Source organism: Doryrhamphus excisus, linkage group LG16 (assembly GCF_037039965.1).
Source record: "Doryrhamphus excisus strain RoL-2023G ecotype Guam linkage group LG16, RoL_Dexc_Guam_v1.1, whole genome shotgun sequence".
Taxonomy (NCBI): Eukaryota; Metazoa; Chordata; class Actinopteri; order Syngnathiformes; family Syngnathidae; genus Doryrhamphus; species Doryrhamphus excisus.
This window is the reverse complement of record NC_136372.1, coordinates 185,270-202,076: the sequence shown is the minus strand read 5'-3', so window position 1 is coordinate 202,076 and position 16,807 is coordinate 185,270. Positions and strand designations below refer to the sequence as shown.

The window sequence follows — 16,807 nt, the reverse complement described above, 5'->3', positions numbered from 1 at the left end:
TTTGTCATTTGGTTGACTAATAATGACATGATGCGTTTATCAGTATGATATATTTTCATTTCTTTTTCTCTCCGCACACACTGTGGCCGCACTGGGAGTGGCTCTATTTTTTCCGTTGTTATTCTTGTTCAAATCCCAATTATATGTAAACCGGAAAGGGAAATACTTTGAGCATTTGTACAAAGACTGCTTTACTGGTGTTTTAAGTGAACATGATTAAATGCAGCTCCCATTTCCGACACTAGATGGACACTTGAATGCACCAGGGCAGCCGAGCGGGTTTCATAGTTGTGGTAAAATTTGATGTCAACTAACATTGGGATTCTAAACGTGAGTAACCTGCTTATTTGGCATTCCTGGTCGTGCCGTCATATCGGAGTGTTGGGATTCAGCCGCCGAGCTGCTCGCTAACTGCTGAGCTAAGTTAGCCATTGCCGCTAATTCGTGATGTTGTTAGCATGCTAACAGTGTGTTTAGTGTACCGCTTATATCTTTCAGGTGAGATGTTGTGTTGCTAAGTGCTAGCTTCATAAGCATCGCAGTAGAGTAGATGAATATCATGAATAGTTCCCAATAACATACAGTTAAAGGCAAACTGGCTGCCGGAGAAGCGTGTATCGAGCTGGTATTATCAGGCATTAGCATTAGCATCATCACTAAGAAGTAACTCTGTTTAAAAAGTTTGGTGACCCCGGTCTAAAACAGAAATGCAAATAAAAACAATACGTGGACATTCTTGTCACTCACTTTAACCTTAATGCTCAGTACATTTGACTGCATTTAATCATGCTGGGAAATCCCATCAAATCCACTTAAACGTGTGAATTCATCTTAAATGACGTGTGTCTTTGAACGCAACACCTCATTGCTCATAATAATACAGTTCAAGTCTGATTCAAATGATCCATCCATTCATGCACTATCCTCACTCGACGATGCTGGAGCCTATCCCAGCTGACTGTAGATCATGAAGTAAAGCAGGGTCGGGTACGTAGATCTTCACACGGGGGCCCTCTCTTCATTTCATTTCTATTTTGCTGCGGTTAACTGTATATATATACATATATATACATATACATCATTTGTCTTTCTGCCATACAAATATGCTGAAATGGCGTATTTCACACATAGGGCATGCTTTCTCATGGTTCCTCATCTTTTGTCACGCTTTCTCCTGTTTCCTCGTTTTATGTCACGCTTTCTCATGGTTCCTCATCTTTTGTCACGCTTTCTCCTGTTTCCTCGTTTTATGTCATGTTTCCTCATGGTTCCTCATCTTTTGTCACGCTTTCTCCTGTTTCCTCGTTTTATGTCATGTTTCCTCATGGTTCCTCATCTTTTGTCACGCTTTCTCCTGTTTCCTCATGTTATGTCACGCTTTCTCATGGTTCCTCATCTTTTGTCACGCATTCTCCTGTTTCCTCGTTTTATGTCACGCTTTCTCATGGTTCCTCATCTTTTGTCACGCTTTTTCCTGTTTCCTCGTTTTATGTCACGCTTTCTCATGGTTCCTCATCTTATGTCACGCTTTCTCCTGTTTCCTCGTTTTATGTCATGTTTCCTCATGTCATGATTTGTCATGTTTCCTCATGTGATTTCTCAGGTGTCTCCTCAGGTCATGTCATGTTTTCTCCCATCATGCTTTCTCGTGTCTCCTGATGTTAGGTCTTGTTTTGTCATGTCATGTTTCCTCATGCTGTGCCATGTTTCATGACGTTGTCTCGTGTCATCCTGGTCACTTGGTTTCTTCCCCAAACGTCAGCGGAAGCCTTTGACTTACTGATGAGAATGTAAAAGTCATTCTTTCCATCATCCATCTTCCGTCTCCAAGCCGCCTTGCGGCTCGAAGCTGGGTTGCCACGGCAACCAGCGGCTGTCCCACCGAGGACTCTGTGATGAGAGGTGAAAGGAAAGCGAAGAGACAGGAGGGCTTTTTCTTTTCTTGAAATCTTCCAAAGGTGTGACACGGTTGCAGCATGCGGGGACATCCCATAATAAGCGTGCAGCGACCAGGAAGCGGATGGCGAGCAGTACAAAAGAGAATACAAAGATAGAAATACACAGATGACATTTTGAAGAACTTGAGTGCAAAGGTTGCCATGGCGATGCCACTTCAATATCTTCATTCCATACACGGTGACTGATGTCTCCGGTGGAATACCGACCGACACGTTAGCATGGAGCGTTAGCATGGAGCGTTAGCATGGAGCGAGCCCTAAGTTAGCCCTGCCGCTAACCTCTTGGAAGACGTTTGGCAGACTTCACCAGCTCATGTTCAAAGACGAGGTCGGCCAGGATGGTGCAGGATCCAAAGTACTGCTCCTCTAGAGGAGGGGGCGTGTCCAGACCCTTTCGTCGTTAGGAAGCAATGGATTGGCAGCCAATGACAGTCGCCCCTCGTTAGCGTCGTGGACACGCCTGAAGCCAGCTTGGCTGTGCTTGTTCCTTGTCTTCCCCGTCCAAATGTCCTTTGTTGTTCTGCAAGAGTCGTGGGTGGGGCCTGATGGACACCCGGACCCTGGAGCTGTCCTATCTAGTCATTGAGCATCAGCTGATGAAGTGTGCTCAGAATACAATGACCCGCATGAACGAGAATATTCTTCTGCTTGCATATTGTCGCTAGTAAACAGGCATGCTACATATGCTGGAGGAGGGGCTGAGAGAAGGGGCGTGGCCACCTTACCTCGCCCAAAGGCATCGTCAAGCATCAGCTGTCACTTTGTGGACTGCTTATTAACAAGTGCTAGTATGGTAAATATTGTAAACATGCGCGCTTCCTTTACACGCTAGTGTCTTGCTAGCGTCTTGCTAGCATGCGCCGGTTGCCGTGGTTACAGAAAAGTCAGTCTTCAAAGTTACCGAATGTAAACAATTGGTGATATTAGCTACTTCAGTCATGCAAACCCTTGGCATGCACACTCGCTAACAAGGTGAGCGCCAACGTGTGTCGCCGTGGCAGCGAGGCTTTGCTCCACTCAGTCGGCCATCTTGTCGGAGGTAGAAGGTCAGGCACACATGCTCGTCGTGCAGGAACAGCAGGGGGCGTCCATGTCCTATCCGGTCTTTAAAATCACTGACCGGGGAAAAGAGGAAAGGTGTGATTGCAGTGCCGTCGTGGCGCCGAGTGCCAGTGTCACCTACGTCCCCAGTTGAGTGCGATGGCGGCCGTGATGATGGCGATTCCTCCCACGATGGAGACCACCGCCAGCACCATGGCGTTCCGGCCCAAGCGGCGAGCGCCGTCCACGTTCCCCTGCTGCAGGCTGTTACGGGACTGCAAGACAGAGACGGGCTAACGCCAATGCTACATCCTGCGGGCGGGCGTGCTGGCGTGCTGGCGTGCTGGCGGGGTTAGCATACCATGACGGAGAAGGCGAGGGCGAGGATGTTGATTGGCCACAGCGGACAGAAGCAGGACAAGATGGCCAGGATCAGGTAGTCGGGTGGTTTGGAGCCCTCCGCCGCCTCCACGGCACCGGGCTGCTGGCTGACCGACGGCCGCGGCGAACTGCTCGGCGTCAAAGACGATCGGCTGCCTGGCCCCTCCCGACCGTTGGCATGCGCACCTTTGGCCCCCGATGGGCTGGCCAGCGGCAGGAAGTTAGCCGTCGTCGCTGGATCCACACCATTGCCTAGAATGATGGGGGGGGGTCCGAGTGGGTGATTGAATGGAGTCGAAGGGGGAGGGGTCTATTTACCGGTCCAGCTGTCTGTCGCTGGGGGCGGGGCTTGCTGTTCCTCGCTGCCCGGTTGGCTCGTCACGGCCCACTGCGCCTCGTCCATGCCGCCGGCGGGGCTCGCTGCGACCACATCAGGCAAAAGACGCTTGATTGACGGTAACCATGGCAACTGCTGCACTTTGCCTACCTGACAGTGTCGCTCTTCAGCCTGGTGAGGACCCCCCCTCGTCCTCGTCCTCTTCCTCGTCCTCTTCCTCTTCCTCTTCCTCTTCCTGTGTGTTCTGACAGACTTGTCTTGCTAACGGGGCTTCACCATGCGGAAACATACAACATGGACTTTTATTGTGAAAAGCTCCGCCTCTTATGTGGACTTGAGAATCTTCTGGATTTCTTTAGAACCAACAGGAAGTCAACAACCGAACCACACCTCACACGCACACGCACACGCAGGCACACGTTCTTACCTGCTTTAAGGAGGCAGCAGCGTGAGGTTCATGTTGGTGTCAATCATGTCACGGGAAGAACAAGGCAAGATGGTGGAAGGATGATGAAGATGATGATGAAGACTCTGCTGCAGCTTCCCTGCAACCACTGCAAGGGAGGGGAGGGTGTGTGTGTGTGTGTGTGTGTGTGTGTGTGTGTGTGTGTGTGTGTGTGTGTGTGTGTGTGTGTGTGTTCTCATTGTCTCTGTCAGTCGAACAGTGCCTCTTTCCAGCTTTCAAAATAAAACACTGAAATCAACATGTTCGTCCTGTGGAGACACGCCCACTTTAATGTCGTAACATGCTAACGTGTGACTTATGCTAAAGCTAACGTGTGCGCCCTTACCAATAACACACACACATACGTTGTGCCAGCTTTTATTTTGGAAATAGTTTACGTTTGGTCGTGGCTCTTAATTTGAAGGGGCCCACGGCCACTTCCCGCGTGCTGCTGCATCATGTTCAAATCTAGCGTTTGTGCTGAGCGAGCAGCAGCAATGCAGCACTTGAATAATGCATGGATTTAGCCTAGACACGAATCCGTGTTCCCGATCCCTCCTTTGGGAGAACAAATGTCGAACGTACAAAAATCATCAAGCCAGTCTTCGTTTTGGGTTAGGGTTTGGGTTTTTTCTGGGGGGGGGGCGTCTGTCCACCAGTCGATAGTCGTCTTTGCTGCCTCGCAGTGGACACGACAGGAACTGCAGCCACCTGCCTCCAAGAAAGACGACACTTGAGCGAGGAAAGGGATTTGAAGAGCATGAAATATGACAACTCGTGTTAGCAAAGACGACGAAGACTTTTAGACTTTTAAAGAGATGCCTTCACCTCACCGCCGTAACGCTCCGTGAGAACAACGTCTTTACTGTGAAGGACAAGCACTTCCGGTGAGCTTTGTTGTGTTTCCGCTCTGTGCTTCAAAATGACCAAACTGGAGCTGCTGAGCGGCTACCTGACGGAGCGGCTGACGGCGCTGGTCAGGGACATCCTGGACGTGGTGGAGGACACGGTGAGCGAGTACCGGGAAGAGACGGTCCGGGCCCGACGAGAGAACGAGAGCCTGCGGAGGCAGCTGCGGGACTTCTGGCTCCTGAGTAAGGCCCGGCTAGTTGGCTATGCTAGCTAGTTAGCCCAACTAGCTAACTCCAAACCCCGCTCCAGATGTGTTGGCACTTAGTCCACCTAGTCCTCATAGTCCTCATAGTCCACCTAGTCCTCATAGTCCCCATAGTCCACCTAGTCCTCCTAGTCCACCTAGTCCTCCTAGTCCTCCTAGTCCACCTAGTCCTCCTAGTCCTCCTAGTCCTCCTAGTCCACCTAGTCCTCCTAGTCCTCCTAGTCCTCCTAGTCTACCTAGTCCACCTAGTCCTCCTAGTCTACCTAGTCCACCTAGTCCTCCTAGTCTACCTAGTCCTCCTAGTCCTCCTAGTCCACCTAGTCCACCTAGTCCACCTAGTCCTCCTAGTCCTCCTAGTCCACCTAGTCCTCCTAGTCCTCCTAGTCCACCTAGTCCTCCTAGTCTACCTAGTCCACCTAGTCCACCTAGTCCTCCTAGTCTACTTAGTCCTCCTAGTCCTCCTAGTCCTCCTAGTCCACCTAGTCCTCCTAGTCCACCTAGTCCTCCTAGTCCACCTAGTCACAGCGCTGCTGAATGAAAGCGTCAACTGGTTTCATGTGTATTCCAGCTCCCAGTCAGAGACGAGCAGAGCGTGTGGAATGGTTGTGGGAATAGTTGGTGGATGTGCCGGAAGAGGCTGCTGCTGCTCGGCTGGAGAACCTTTCAGCATGTTCTCTCTCCTTTCAGGATCCAACAAGTGCACTCCCGGCCCTGCGGCCCCCGTGGAGGTCTGCGTCCCCAAACATGTCGGAGCGCCACCGGCCAGCATGTCCAAGCCGGCGGCGCCCAGCCTCACCCCGCCTCACGACACGTCTTACGGGGCGGCTCTCCCCTCCAAATCGCCACCCGCCGCTGTCCTCACGCTTCACGTGGACGTGCAGCAGGCCCCGCCCCCTGCTATCATCAAAACTGAACAGGAGGAGTTGAAGGTAACGTCTGCAGAGCCCCACGTTCACGTCTCCGTGGACGAGTGGCGCATCCGGACGAATGCGGACGGGGCGACGGCAGAGCAGCCGGACCCACGAGACGTTCAAGGGAATGGCAAAAACTCGGACACGTCGGCTGCCGCTATCGTCTTTGAGTGTCCCCGCTGCGGCGAGGTGTTCGACCAGGCCGCCAGGCTCCGCGTCCACCTGGAGCAGAAGCGCAAGACGTACGCCTGCGACTGGTGCTGCAAGTCCTTTGCTCAGTCGGCCGACCTGCGGCGCCACTTGCGTACGCACACGGGCGAGAGGCCGCACCGCTGCACCTTTTGCTCCAAGAGCTTCAGCCAGCGAGGAAACCTGCGGAGACACGTACGCATCCACACGGGCGAGCGTCCGTACAGCTGCATGCTCTGCCGCCGCACCTTCAGTGATGGCGACACGCTGAAGAAGCACAAGCGCACGCACGCCAGCGACGACACGTGACCCCGCTGCTGCGTCCCAACATTTCTGACAATATTCCAGCCCTTCTGTGAAGGACGCGTGACCCGACAGGATGGCAGCTAGGAGGACGCGTGACCCGACAGGATGGCAGCTAGGAGGACGCGTGACCCGACAGGACGGCAGCTAGGAGGACGTGTGACCCGACAGGACGGCAGCAGCTAAGAGGACGTGTGACCCGACAGGACGGCAGCTAGGAGGACGTGTGACCCGACAGGACGGCAGCAGCTAGGAGGACGTGTGACCCGACAGGACGGCAGCTAGGAGGACGTGTGACCCGACAGGACGGCAGCAGCTAGGAGGACGTGTGACCCGACAGGACGGCAGCAGCTAGGAGGACGTGTGACCCGACAGGACGGCAGCTAGGAGGACGTGTGACCCGACAGGACGGCAGCAGCTAAGAGGACGTGTGACCCGACAGGACGGCAGCTAGGAGGACGTGTGACCCGACAGGACGGCAGCAGCTAGGAGGACGTGTGACCCGACAGGACGGCAGCAGCTAAGAGGACGTGTGACCCGACAGGATGGCAGCAGCTAGGAGGACGTGTGACCCGACAGGACGGCAGCTAGGAGGACGTGTGACCCGACAGGACGGCATCTCCTAGAGGACGTGTGACCCGACAGGACGACAGCGTCTAGAGGATGTGTGACCCGACAGGATGACAGCGTCTAGAGGACGTGTGACCCGACAGGACGGGAGCTAGGAGGACGTGTGACCCGACAGGACGGGAGCTAGGAGGACGTGTGACCCGACAGGACGACAGCGTCTAGAGGACGTGTGACCCGACAGGACGGCAGCTAGGAGGACGTGTGACCCGACAGGACGGCATCTCCTAGAGGACGTGTGACCCGACAGGACGGCAGCGAGGAGGACGTGTGACCCGACAGGACGACAGCGTCTAGAGGACGTGTGACCCGACAGGACGGCATCTCCTAGAGGACGTGTGACCCGACAGGACGGCAGCGAGGAGGACGTGTGACCCGACAGGACGGCAGCTAGGAGGACGTGTGACCCGACAGGACGGCAGCTCCTACACTGGACATAATCCACACAGAAAAGACGATGAGCACATTGTTAAAAATCTTTGAGAGAAGTGTGAATAAAGTCTTTCCACGGCGACCTTTGACCTTACCAGAGCATGGCTACTGCTAGCTGGAAGAATGTAGCTTTCCATCTTGAGTATCATATTCATGCTCGTCTTCTTTCAGGCGTGTATTAGCCTAAGAACATTTAGCTACCTCACCACTTCATACTTCATATTTATTTCTTTTGTCTTTTGCGGAACAATAAAGTTTTCCAAATGTGCTCGTGGATGATGAAAACACCGCTAACCACGAGCCATAACACACGTGCTTGAGTGGGCGCGTGACGGGAAAGCTCGTTTTTGTCCGCCGGCGTTTCCTAAAGTACGTATTGGCCATGAGATCCGTTCGTGTTGTGTTCGGTTGAATGTGTGTGAACGCTAACAGCTTTGCTGCCATCTAGCGGAGGAACCTGGCACTGTAGTCCTGCCTCTGCCACGTATCATACCGTAAGAGTAAAAACACTCCGTTTCTACCAAATCATTTTCAAGTCTGTAGATTGGAGCCCACGTTAGGCTTTAGAAGCCGGAGTGGTCACATGATTCCGGTCAGCTGACGTGAAGGATCCTCCTGATTGGCCTACCACGAAATGCCAGCAGGTGTGAGCAGGTACCAACGACCACTCAAGCGGCGCATTCACCACCATCTTGCCTTGCCGACCCGGAGAGACCATGTCCGTCCTGGTCTGCCCTTCCGGGGTGCCCTGCATCACTGCAGCAAGGTCCAGCCAGACTTTGTCTCTTTCCTCCAACTCCCATCCTGACCCACTGGCATTGAACGTCACACCTTCACTTTCCACCTTACACTCATCACCCTATCTGCCTCTTTTTACCTCCAGGGCCTTCCTAAGCCACCCCCCCCCCTACTCCATTGCTCTTCCATCTCCACTGTGGCGGTACTCTGATGGTGCTGTGGCGGTACTGTGACGGTACTGTGATGGTCCTGGTACGTAAGGTATACCATACCAGCTGTGTGCTAGAATGCTAGAAGGTTGGCTGTTCCATCCTATGACCCCCCCCCCCTGCTCTAGCCATGGTAGAGGAGCTTGTCTCGGTAGCGTAGCAGTGTACTGATGTAGTAGTAGTATGTGATGTGTGTACTTGGTGACGTGTATGAATGAAGTGTTCCATGTGAAACAACTTTGAATGAAACTTTATTTGAGCATCATCATCACACAAATACAAGCTGCCAGCACGTCACCGTACCACGCACGTGCACACACGCCACCAGTGCCGGATGTTGGCACGCGTGGTGTCTTCCTGCCGTGGCGAGGCGGAATGTGAGGGCGGGTCGCCGTGGAGGCCGTGGTCGTTTCCTGTTTAGCCATCAGAGTGTTCCTGCTGGAGGACAAGGTCACCTTCAGGCTTACCTTCAGGCTCACCTGGTCACCTTTTGGCTCACCTTAAGGCTCACCTTAAGGCTCACCTTAAGGCTCACCCTAAGGCTCACCTTAAGGCTCACCTTAAGGCTCACCTTAAGGCTCACCTTTTGGCTCACCTTAAGGCTCACCTTAAGGCTCACCTTAAGGCTCACCTTAAGGCTCACCTTAAGGCTCACCTTAAGGCTCACCTTAAGGCTCACCTTTTGGCTCACCTTAAGGCTCACCTTAAGGCTCACCTTAAGGCTCACCTTAAGGCTCACCTTAAGACTCACCTTAAGGCTCACCTTAAGGCTCACCTTAAGGCTCACCTTTTGGCTCACCTTAAGACTCACCTTAAGGCTCACCTTAAGGCTCACCTTAAGGCTCACCTTAAGGCTCACCTTAAGGCTCACCTTAAGGCTCACCTTAAGGCTCACCTTAAGGCTCACCTTAAGGCTCACCTTTTGGCTCACCTTTTGGCTCACCTTAAGGCTCACCTTAAGGCTCACCTTAAGGCTCACCTTAAGGCTCACCTTAAGGCTCACCTTAAGGCTCACCTTTTGGCTCACCTTTTGGCTCACCTTAAGGCTCACCTTAAGGCTCACCTTAAGGCTCACCTTTTGGCTCACCTTAAGGCTCACCTTAAGGCTCACCTTAAGACTCACCTTAAGGCTCACCTTAAGACTCACCCGGCCCCAGAGCAACCACTCACCTGCACCTTCACTCCTTGGCTTTCTTCTCGCTGTTCTGCAGCTTCTCCGTAATCTTCCGCTCGTGTCCGGCGGGGTTGGGCCTGTTGGTGTTCTCGCTCGCCTCCTTCTTGCTGCGACCTTTACGTGCCGACCCCTCTGCCATCATCATCGACACGTCAGACAACACACACACACACACACACACGCCAGACAACTCACCTGTGTACTTGTCACTCAGGCTGTAGTAGTCGTACTCGTCGTAGTACTCGTCCTCAAAGCTGCTCGGCTTCAAGTTCTTCACGTCTACGTGACTCATGATGGCCGCCTGCAACCACAGCACAGCAGCAACGTGTCCGTCTGCTTCTCACGGAAAAACACCGTGGCTCCTTTTATGCAACGTCTGGCCCCGCCTCCCACGTCTCCACTTTCTGTGTTTTTAGGAAGGCCGAGCCCCCCCCCCCTCGCTACTTTCTGTGTTTTTAGGAAGGCTGAGGCCCCGCCCCCTGCTCTTGCATCATGTGTTCAGTCCTGAGTGTGAAAAGGAGAGTTTTGGAGGCTTGGATTGGAGAAAGTCTAGACCAAGCTGAGCTGGTGTTTCATGGCTGAGTCTGCTGACCCACATCCTCTTATCAGAGCGCCAGCGGGGCCAAGGTCACCTTCGTCTGTCAACACGCCCAATGTCAACATGGCAACATGCATGACCTCATTCAGCCTGGTGGAGGTCACAGCTCAGGAGTTCAGCTTTTGGGAAACAGCCTGTTGGCACCGGCGTTGACACTGTGTGTGTGTGTGTGTGTGTGTGTGTGCGTGTGTGTGTGTGTGTGTGCGCGCGTGTGTGTTAGCAGTGTGAAGCAGGTCAGCAAGATAAGACGTGTTGTGTACACGTGTAGGAGGATTTCTTTCCCACAGGATATATTTTTATCATGAATAATAATAAGAATAAATAGTAATAATACTAATAACTGGATGTGTGTGAATGAAATGCTACAGATTCAGAAATGAATTTGTTCAGCCGGTAATAATGTACACATCCTGCTATGGAAGACAACAGCTGCCTTTGTCAAACATTCAACTTGGAGATTTGTGTTGGGATTTGCTCCCAGGAACAGTGGTGAATTATTCCTAAAAATAAAGCGTCATGTACACACTATTCGCTTCACTCAAAGCGCTTACTCCATTTTATTGGCTTGTCTTTATTTACGTCATGGGATTTGCTTTTGACGGTAGTCATTTTTTTACATTTGTGTTTCGGAGAAATCCTTTTATTTTAGGCTATCGTCCACCAGGGGGCAGCCGTGCTGTACAGCGTCGAGGCGTAGAAGAAGAAAAAGCAGCTAACCTGACAGAAAGTCGGCAATATTTCAACACTTGGATTCTCTCCGTAAGTCGTCTACAAAGACAAATGTTGGTCATAATTTCGTCTTTATCGGTGCAAGACGTCGATAATGTAGTGCAGTCTTATTGTTTGTTGTGTGACCATCTCTCGCGGTCAGCAGTGCGGCGCGGCTAAAATATGCTATGCTAGCATATCATAGCATAGCATAGTATATCATAGCATAGCATAGCATAGCATAGCATAGCATAGCATATCATAGCACAGCATATCATAGCATAGCATAGCATAGCATAGCATATCATAGCACAGCACAGCAGCTGTGCCGCATCCAGTAGGAATCAGCAACGGGCTTCTAAACGGCAGCGAGGACACCGGCACGCCTTTTGCAATGGTTATGAAGTAATACGCTGCTAGTGATATTTGCGGTCATGTGATCTCTACTCCGCATCAGGCAGCGCCGATGTCGGCAGACACGAAGATCGCCGAGCTGCTCACTGAGCTCCATCAGCTCATCAAGCAAACTCAGGTGAGTTCACCTGCACGTGGACTGCAGGGGAGTCATGTGATCGTCAAAAAGGTGTGTGTTGTTCCAGGAGGAGAGGTCACGGAGCGAACACAATCTGCTCAACATTCAGAAGACACACGAGAGGATGCAGACGGAAAACAAGAGTGAGTCGCCATGTTTGCGTGTGGCCATGTTTGCGTGTGGCCACGTTTGCGTGTGGCCACGTTTGCGTGTGGCCACGTTTGCGTGTGGCCACGTTTGCGTGTGGCCACGTTTGCGTGTGGCCACGTTTGCGTGTGGCCACGTTTGCGTGTGGCCACGTTTGCGTGTGGCCACGTTTGCGAGTCGCCACGTTTGCGAGTCGCCACGTTTGCGAGTCGCCACGTTTGCGAGTCGCCACGTTTGCGAGTCGCCATGTTTGCGAGTGGTTCAGCTGTCACGTGACTGAGCGCGGTGTCTCCTAGCGTCGCCGTACTACCGCACCAAGCTGAGAGGACTGTACACCACGGCCAAGGCGGACGCGGAGGCCGAGTGTGGGTGAGATTGTCAGTCAACATCGTGTTGCCATAGAAACACGCTGACCGCGTGTGACGTGTCGTCGGCAGCATCCTGCGCCGCTCTCTGGATAAAATCGCTGAGATCAAGTCCTTGTTGGAGGAGCGAAGGATCGGTGAGTACGCAGGTCGCCGCCGTGGCGCTGCGTGACGCCTCATCAAGGGTTTCTTGCAGCCGCCAAGATGGCGGGAGTATATAGCGACAGCGACCCCCCCAGGAAGACCATGAGGCGTGGCGTCCTGATGACGCTCCTCCAGCAGTCGGCCATGACGCTGCCTCTGTGGATCGGCAAGCCCGGCGAGAGGTAGGTTCCCCCGCCCCCCGCCCCCCACCCCCCACGGAAAGCTGTCAGGCACCTAACCCCCTCCCCTCTCTCTCACGTGTCCAGCCCCCCTCCTTTGTGCGGGGCCACGCCTGCCAGCGGCGACTACGTGGCCAAGCAGGGCGACAAGGTGGCGGCCAGGGTGAAAGGCGTGGACGGGGATGAGCAGTGGATCCTGGCGGAGGTGGTCAGCTACAGCCACGCCACCAACAAGTAAGAAGGGCAGCTTTGACCGGCGTGGACGCCCGCACTCACCCCCCCCCCCCCCCCCTCCCTGCAGGTACGAGGTGGACGACATCGACGAAGAAGGCAAAGAGTGAGTAGCTTGGTGGCAGGAAGCACACGTGTACCCGCTGATGTCACTTCCTGTGTGTGCGCACAGGCGACACACGCTCAGCAGGCGCCGCATCATCCCCCTGCCCCAGTGGAAGGCCAACCCCGAGACCGACCCCGAGGCCCTCTTCAACAAAGACCAGCTGGTGCTCGCCCTCTACCCCCAGACCACCTGCTTCTACCGCGCGCTCATACACACGCGCCCCTACCGGGTCAGCACGCACTCGTACGCACACGCCCCTACTGGGTCAGCACATACACACGCGCCCCTACCGGGTCAGCACGCACTCGTACGCACACGCCCCTACTGGGTCAGCACATACACACGCGCCCCTACCGGGTCAGCACGCACTCGTACGCACCCGCCCCTACCGGGTCAGCACATACACACCCGCCCCTACCGGGTCAGCACATACACACCCGCCCCTACCGGGTCAGCACATACACACCCGCTCCTACCGGGTCAGCACGTACTCGTACGCACCCGCCCCTACCGGGTCAGCACATACACACCCGCCCCGACCGGGTCAGCACGTACTCGTACGCACCCGCCCCTACCGGGTCAGCACATACACACCCGCCCCTACCGGGTCAGCACATACACACCCGCCCCTACCGGGTCAGCACGCACTCGTACGCACCCGCCCCTACCGGGTCAGCACACACACACACACACACACACAGGTGCTGTGCCTACCAGGTGGATGATTGTGTGTGTGTGTGTGTGTGTGTGTGTGTGTGTGTGTGTGCGTGTGTGCGCAGCCCCAAGACGACTACTCGGTGCTGTTTGAGGACACGTCGTACGCGGACGGGTACTCGCCGCCTCTCAACGTGGCGCAGCGCTATGTGGTCGCCTGCAAGGAGAACAAGAAGAAGTGACGCCGTTGGCCTGTCACGTCCATCGTGTGTCCAAAGATGTGAGATCCAAGAGCCAGGCCATGTGGACCAGGACCAGGACCAGGACGTATCCTGTTTTTCCGAAGGAAGTTCATCCCTCTCAGGAAGCTGATGATTGTTTTTCATCTGCCATCTTTGTCTTTGTGAGAAAAGAATAAAATGTCATGGAATATTTCATTGCGTGTTCAGATGCTGTCAATACCCCCCCCCCATTCCAAATAGGAGAAAGGGATCAAATTTCCTGAAAGCAAAAGCAAGCAAATGGAGCATCCCTATTCGGGAGTCACATGGCGTGTGGGGGACCACAAGTTCTCCACGTTGGTAGGTCTGCATTCAAAGGGAGGCCCGCGTGCCCCCTGGAGAAGCTCAGCTTGGAGGACATGAAATCAGGTGTGCCCTGATCGGATGATCAAATGATCGGATGATCAAATGGTCGGATGATCAAATGATCGGATGATCAAATGATCGGATGATCAAATGATCGGATGATCAAATGATCGGATGATCAAATGATCGGATGATCAGATGATCGGATGATCAGATGATCGGATGATCAGATGATCGGATGATCAGATGATCGGATGATCAGATGATCGGATGATCAGATGATCGGATGATCAGATGATCGGATGATCAAATGATCAGATGATCAAATGATGAAATGCTATTGTGTGACTTCAATGTCATCTTCCATCTACTTTCCGTAGAAACGTTTTGCCGGCGCTGCGTATGTTGCCGCCACGTTCCATGATCATGAATACGAGTACTGGGATGTCAGCGGCGTGCGACTGAAGACGATCGGCATAAGTCCTACGGTCCCTGAATGCAGCAGTGACGAGGAACAAACATGGCGGACGCGGTGAGTGCCACACGTCCGCCGTTTCGCGATGAAAAAGCATTAGAACGACGTCAAAGTGTGAAATGCTTTCGTGTTTAGTCTGAGTGGGCTTCGACCAACTTGCGGAAGTAATTAAGAGAAGTTAGCGCCGTTTCTTCAAAACCACATTTTATCCTCGACTGACAGCAGGAGAAAGGTTGGACTTGGTTTTATGTCGGAATATGTACGGCCTCGTTGTCTTTGGACAGGTTTATCAATCGCAGGGCCAGTTAGCTCGCTAGCTAGCTATCAGGTGATCGATCATTTGTTTTGTGCACGATGAGCGCGTCCGAACACTTGGTGTTGTGCGATTTTCAAAATAAGAGCTGAGCCCAAGCACTTCCCGCGCATTGCGTCAGACTGCTGACATGCCACAAGGGGGCATACTAGCATCCTTTCATCTATGTGACGTCATCGGTGACTTCCTGTGTGCTGCCAGCTCTCTGACAGCGAAGTATCCGTGTCGAAGCCGGCGCCCAAACGCCGCCGCATCCTCGACCCGTCGGCCATCGTCCCTGTGCCTGTCTACTCCAACAAGGTGTGTGCGGGGGGCGGGGGGTAAGGCGCTCATCCAGGGCCTTTTGTGACATTGTTGCCATGTTTCAGGTCAACAGCAGTCTGAGTCTGAAGGCGGAGCTTCCTGCCTTGACAGGAAAAGGTAGAACAGGTCAAAGGGTTAAAGGTCATCTAGGACGTTGCAAAGCTGGAATCTGCTTTTCATATCATTTTTTTGCTCCCCTGCAGACGATGACGACGATGACGGCGGCGGCGGCGGGGACGGTCTGTGGTTGGAGATGTGGGGCGGAGCAACGAGAGGGGCCGCCATCGTGCTCAGTGACTCCGAGGAGGAACAGGAAGTGCAACTGGTGGACGACAGCAGAGACAAGTAAGATCGCGTATACACACACACACACACACACACACACCCTTAACCTGTGTCGGCCAGGCGAGGGTCCCGCTCGCTGTCTCCCCCCCCTCCCCCAGCGGAGATTCCCGTGCAAAAGCAATCCAGAAATATCCAGAAGAAGATCAAGTGAGTGACATACGCATGTACGCGCACACGCATGTACGCACACACGTGAACACACACGTGAACACACACGGTGACACGTGTGTGTCAGTGAAGTGGACAGGAAGCTGCGGGCCATCAACGCCGCCCTCTCGCCCGAGGGGCGGCACGTGGGGCTGAGACGGCGGCGGGGTGGCATTCCCGAGGAAGACCAGGACGATGTGGTGATCGTGGAGGTGGAGCCACGTGATGGGCGGGCACAGGAATGGCGTCTGAAGGTGCGATGTCGCACGGACGTCTACAAGCTTCCTGTGCTGTCGGTACGAGCGCGCCCACGTCCACGCGCGCCTCACTCTTCCCGCCTGAAAATGCGGTGTCTGTGCGTCCCAGACGACGTGTGTGGGCGAGGTCGCCAGCCAGCTGTCGGCCATCCTTCAAGTGCCCAGGCACCGCCTGCTGCTGCTGAGGGAGGAGGCGGAGCTTCCCGGCCACGCCAGCATCGGCGAGCTGGGCCTCAGCATCGCCGACATCTTGGGTAGGTCATGTGACACGCCGCCTCCGCCACCAGTGTTGCTACGAGGGCTGGACTGTCTCTGGCTTTGCAGAGTGTGTTGTCATGGCGACGGAGCAGCGCGGCGGCATCACGGTTCGTCTGCAGAGCAAAGAGCGAGGCGCCACGCGTGACTTCTCCGTGCACAAAGTCAGTCGGCGCCTCTGCAGCGCGTTGGCTCCAGGCTAGCTTTGGGGGCTAACTGTGACGTCATGTTGCGTTGTAGGAGGAGGAGCTCGGCGCCGTCTTTTCGCAGTACGTGTCATCGATGCCCGCCGGCGCTGCCAAAAAGGTGGAGTTTCACTTTGATGGCCGCAGGGTGACGGCCAATCAGACGCCTGCACAGCTGGACATGGAGGACGGCGACATCATTGAGGTGTGGATGTGAAGCTGGTCAAAAGAAAAGGCCAAATAAAAGCTTACTTGACTTTGTAAATGCTGCAGAAAGAAAGGAAAAAGCCATTTGTCGTTTTCCTTTCCATTGAAGTGAATAAATGATTTGGTGTGCTTTTGCGTGTCATCCCTGAAGCCAAAAGAATCCCGTCAGTCAGGAAAAAAACAGCTTCGTGTTGCTTTTATTTTGGA

General features: G+C 53.9%; 5 protein-coding genes across 10 annotated transcripts; 3 read left to right on the top strand and 2 right to left on the bottom strand.

The window, feature by feature from the left end:
- Nucleotides 1-63: 63 nt before the first annotated feature.
- On the bottom strand, nt 64-4,312 carry LOC131103373 (proline-rich transmembrane protein 2). Of its 3 annotated transcripts, none has more exons than XM_078796975.1 (6): nt 4,145-4,312; nt 3,868-3,987; nt 3,699-3,800; nt 3,361-3,614; nt 3,142-3,274; nt 64-3,073 (listed from the first exon to the last, which is right to left on the bottom strand). In XM_078796975.1, exons 3-6 carry the CDS (start codon nt 3,781-3,783, stop codon nt 3,054-3,056), a joined length of 492 nt encoding a protein of 163 aa, XP_078653101.1. In that variant the 5' UTR covers nt 3,784-3,800; nt 3,868-3,987; nt 4,145-4,312; the 3' UTR covers nt 64-3,053. The 3 variants fall into 3 exon arrangements, with proteins under 3 accessions (XP_078653101.1, XP_057905592.1, XP_057905593.1); XM_058049609.2 differs by having other exon boundaries at nt 66-3,073; nt 3,361-3,632; XM_058049610.2 differs by having other exon boundaries at nt 66-3,073; nt 3,361-3,632; nt 3,868-4,070; nt 4,145-4,298.
- Nucleotides 4,313-4,821: 509 nt separating this feature from the next.
- On the top strand, nt 4,822-8,585 carry LOC131103369 (uncharacterized). Its single transcript, XM_058049603.2, has 2 exons — nt 4,822-5,256; nt 5,967-8,585. The coding sequence occupies exons 1-2, from the start codon at nt 5,085-5,087 to the stop codon at nt 6,686-6,688; spliced, it is 894 nt and encodes a 297-aa protein (XP_057905586.2). The 5' UTR covers nt 4,822-5,084; the 3' UTR covers nt 6,689-8,585.
- Nucleotides 8,586-8,930: 345 nt separating this feature from the next.
- nupr1b (nuclear protein 1b) lies at nt 8,931-10,256 on the bottom strand. 2 transcript variants are annotated; one of them, XM_058049827.2, is made up of 3 exons: nt 10,058-10,256; nt 9,859-9,994; nt 8,931-9,123 (listed from the first exon to the last, which is right to left on the bottom strand). In XM_058049827.2, the coding sequence occupies exons 1-2, from the start codon at nt 10,152-10,154 to the stop codon at nt 9,867-9,869; spliced, it is 225 nt and encodes a 74-aa protein (XP_057905810.1). In that variant the 5' UTR covers nt 10,155-10,256; the 3' UTR covers nt 8,931-9,123; nt 9,859-9,866. The 2 variants fall into 2 exon arrangements, with proteins under 2 accessions (XP_057905810.1, XP_057905809.1); XM_058049826.2 differs by having other exon boundaries at nt 8,932-9,126; nt 10,058-10,254.
- Nucleotides 10,257-11,101: 845 nt separating this feature from the next.
- Nucleotides 11,102-13,961, top strand: sgf29 (SAGA complex associated factor 29). The gene is made up of 10 exons (XM_058049824.2): nt 11,102-11,219; nt 11,626-11,700; nt 11,768-11,843; nt 12,144-12,216; nt 12,285-12,349; nt 12,409-12,538; nt 12,623-12,769; nt 12,837-12,872; nt 12,939-13,101; nt 13,652-13,961. The coding sequence occupies exons 2-10, from the start codon at nt 11,635-11,637 to the stop codon at nt 13,766-13,768; spliced, it is 873 nt and encodes a 290-aa protein (XP_057905807.1). The 5' UTR covers nt 11,102-11,219; nt 11,626-11,634; the 3' UTR covers nt 13,769-13,961.
- Nucleotides 13,962-14,478: 517 nt separating this feature from the next.
- Nucleotides 14,479-16,747, top strand: nfatc2ip (nuclear factor of activated T cells 2 interacting protein). 3 transcript variants are annotated; one of them, XM_078797083.1, is made up of 9 exons: nt 14,479-14,645; nt 15,103-15,201; nt 15,270-15,330; nt 15,408-15,549; nt 15,610-15,696; nt 15,785-15,950; nt 16,063-16,207; nt 16,278-16,372; nt 16,449-16,747. In XM_078797083.1, the coding sequence occupies exons 1-9, from the start codon at nt 14,634-14,636 to the stop codon at nt 16,608-16,610; spliced, it is 969 nt and encodes a 322-aa protein (XP_078653209.1). In that variant the 5' UTR covers nt 14,479-14,633; the 3' UTR covers nt 16,611-16,747. The 3 variants fall into 3 exon arrangements, with proteins under 3 accessions (XP_078653209.1, XP_078653208.1, XP_057905805.2); XM_078797082.1 differs by having other exon boundaries at nt 14,480-14,645; nt 15,785-15,992; XM_058049822.2 differs by having other exon boundaries at nt 14,481-14,645; nt 15,270-15,321; nt 15,785-15,992.
- The last annotated feature ends 60 nt before the right edge of the window (nt 16,748-16,807 follow it).

Excerpts from the sequence above, each read along its gene's own strand:
- LOC131103373 (XM_058049609.2), bottom strand. The coding sequence starts at position 3,783 with ATGGACGAGGCGCAGTGGGCCGTGACGAGCCAACCGGGCAGCGAGGAA. Across the intron at positions 3,633-3,698 it reads AGCGACAGACAGCTGGACCG|GCAATGGTGTGGATCCAGCG; the intron begins GTAAATAGACCC and ends CCATCATTCTAG. Across the intron at positions 3,074-3,141 it reads CATCGCACTCAACTGGGGAC|TGATTTTAAAGACCGGATAG; the intron begins GTAGGTGACACT and ends TTCCCCGGTCAG.
- LOC131103369 (XM_058049603.2), top strand. The coding sequence starts at position 5,085 with ATGACCAAACTGGAGCTGCTGAGCGGCTACCTGACGGAGCGGCTGACG. Across the intron at positions 5,257-5,966 it reads GCGGGACTTCTGGCTCCTGA|GATCCAACAAGTGCACTCCC; the intron begins GTAAGGCCCGGC and ends CTCTCCTTTCAG.
- nupr1b (XM_058049827.2), bottom strand. The coding sequence starts at position 10,154 with ATGAGTCACGTAGACGTGAAGAACTTGAAGCCGAGCAGCTTTGAGGAC. Across the intron at positions 9,995-10,057 it reads CCTGAGTGACAAGTACACAG|AGGGGTCGGCACGTAAAGGT; the intron begins GTGAGTTGTCTG and ends TGATGATGGCAG.
- sgf29 (XM_058049824.2), top strand. The coding sequence starts at position 11,635 with ATGTCGGCAGACACGAAGATCGCCGAGCTGCTCACTGAGCTCCATCAG. Across the intron at positions 11,844-12,143 it reads GATGCAGACGGAAAACAAGA|CGTCGCCGTACTACCGCACC; the intron begins GTGAGTCGCCAT and ends GGTGTCTCCTAG. Across the intron at positions 12,873-12,938 it reads ATCGACGAAGAAGGCAAAGA|GCGACACACGCTCAGCAGGC; the intron begins GTGAGTAGCTTG and ends GTGTGCGCACAG.
- nfatc2ip (XM_078797082.1), top strand. Across the intron at positions 15,697-15,784 it reads AATATCCAGAAGAAGATCAA|TGAAGTGGACAGGAAGCTGC; the intron begins GTGAGTGACATA and ends CGTGTGTGTCAG. Across the intron at positions 16,208-16,277 it reads CAGCATCGCCGACATCTTGG|AGTGTGTTGTCATGGCGACG; the intron begins GTAGGTCATGTG and ends CTGGCTTTGCAG.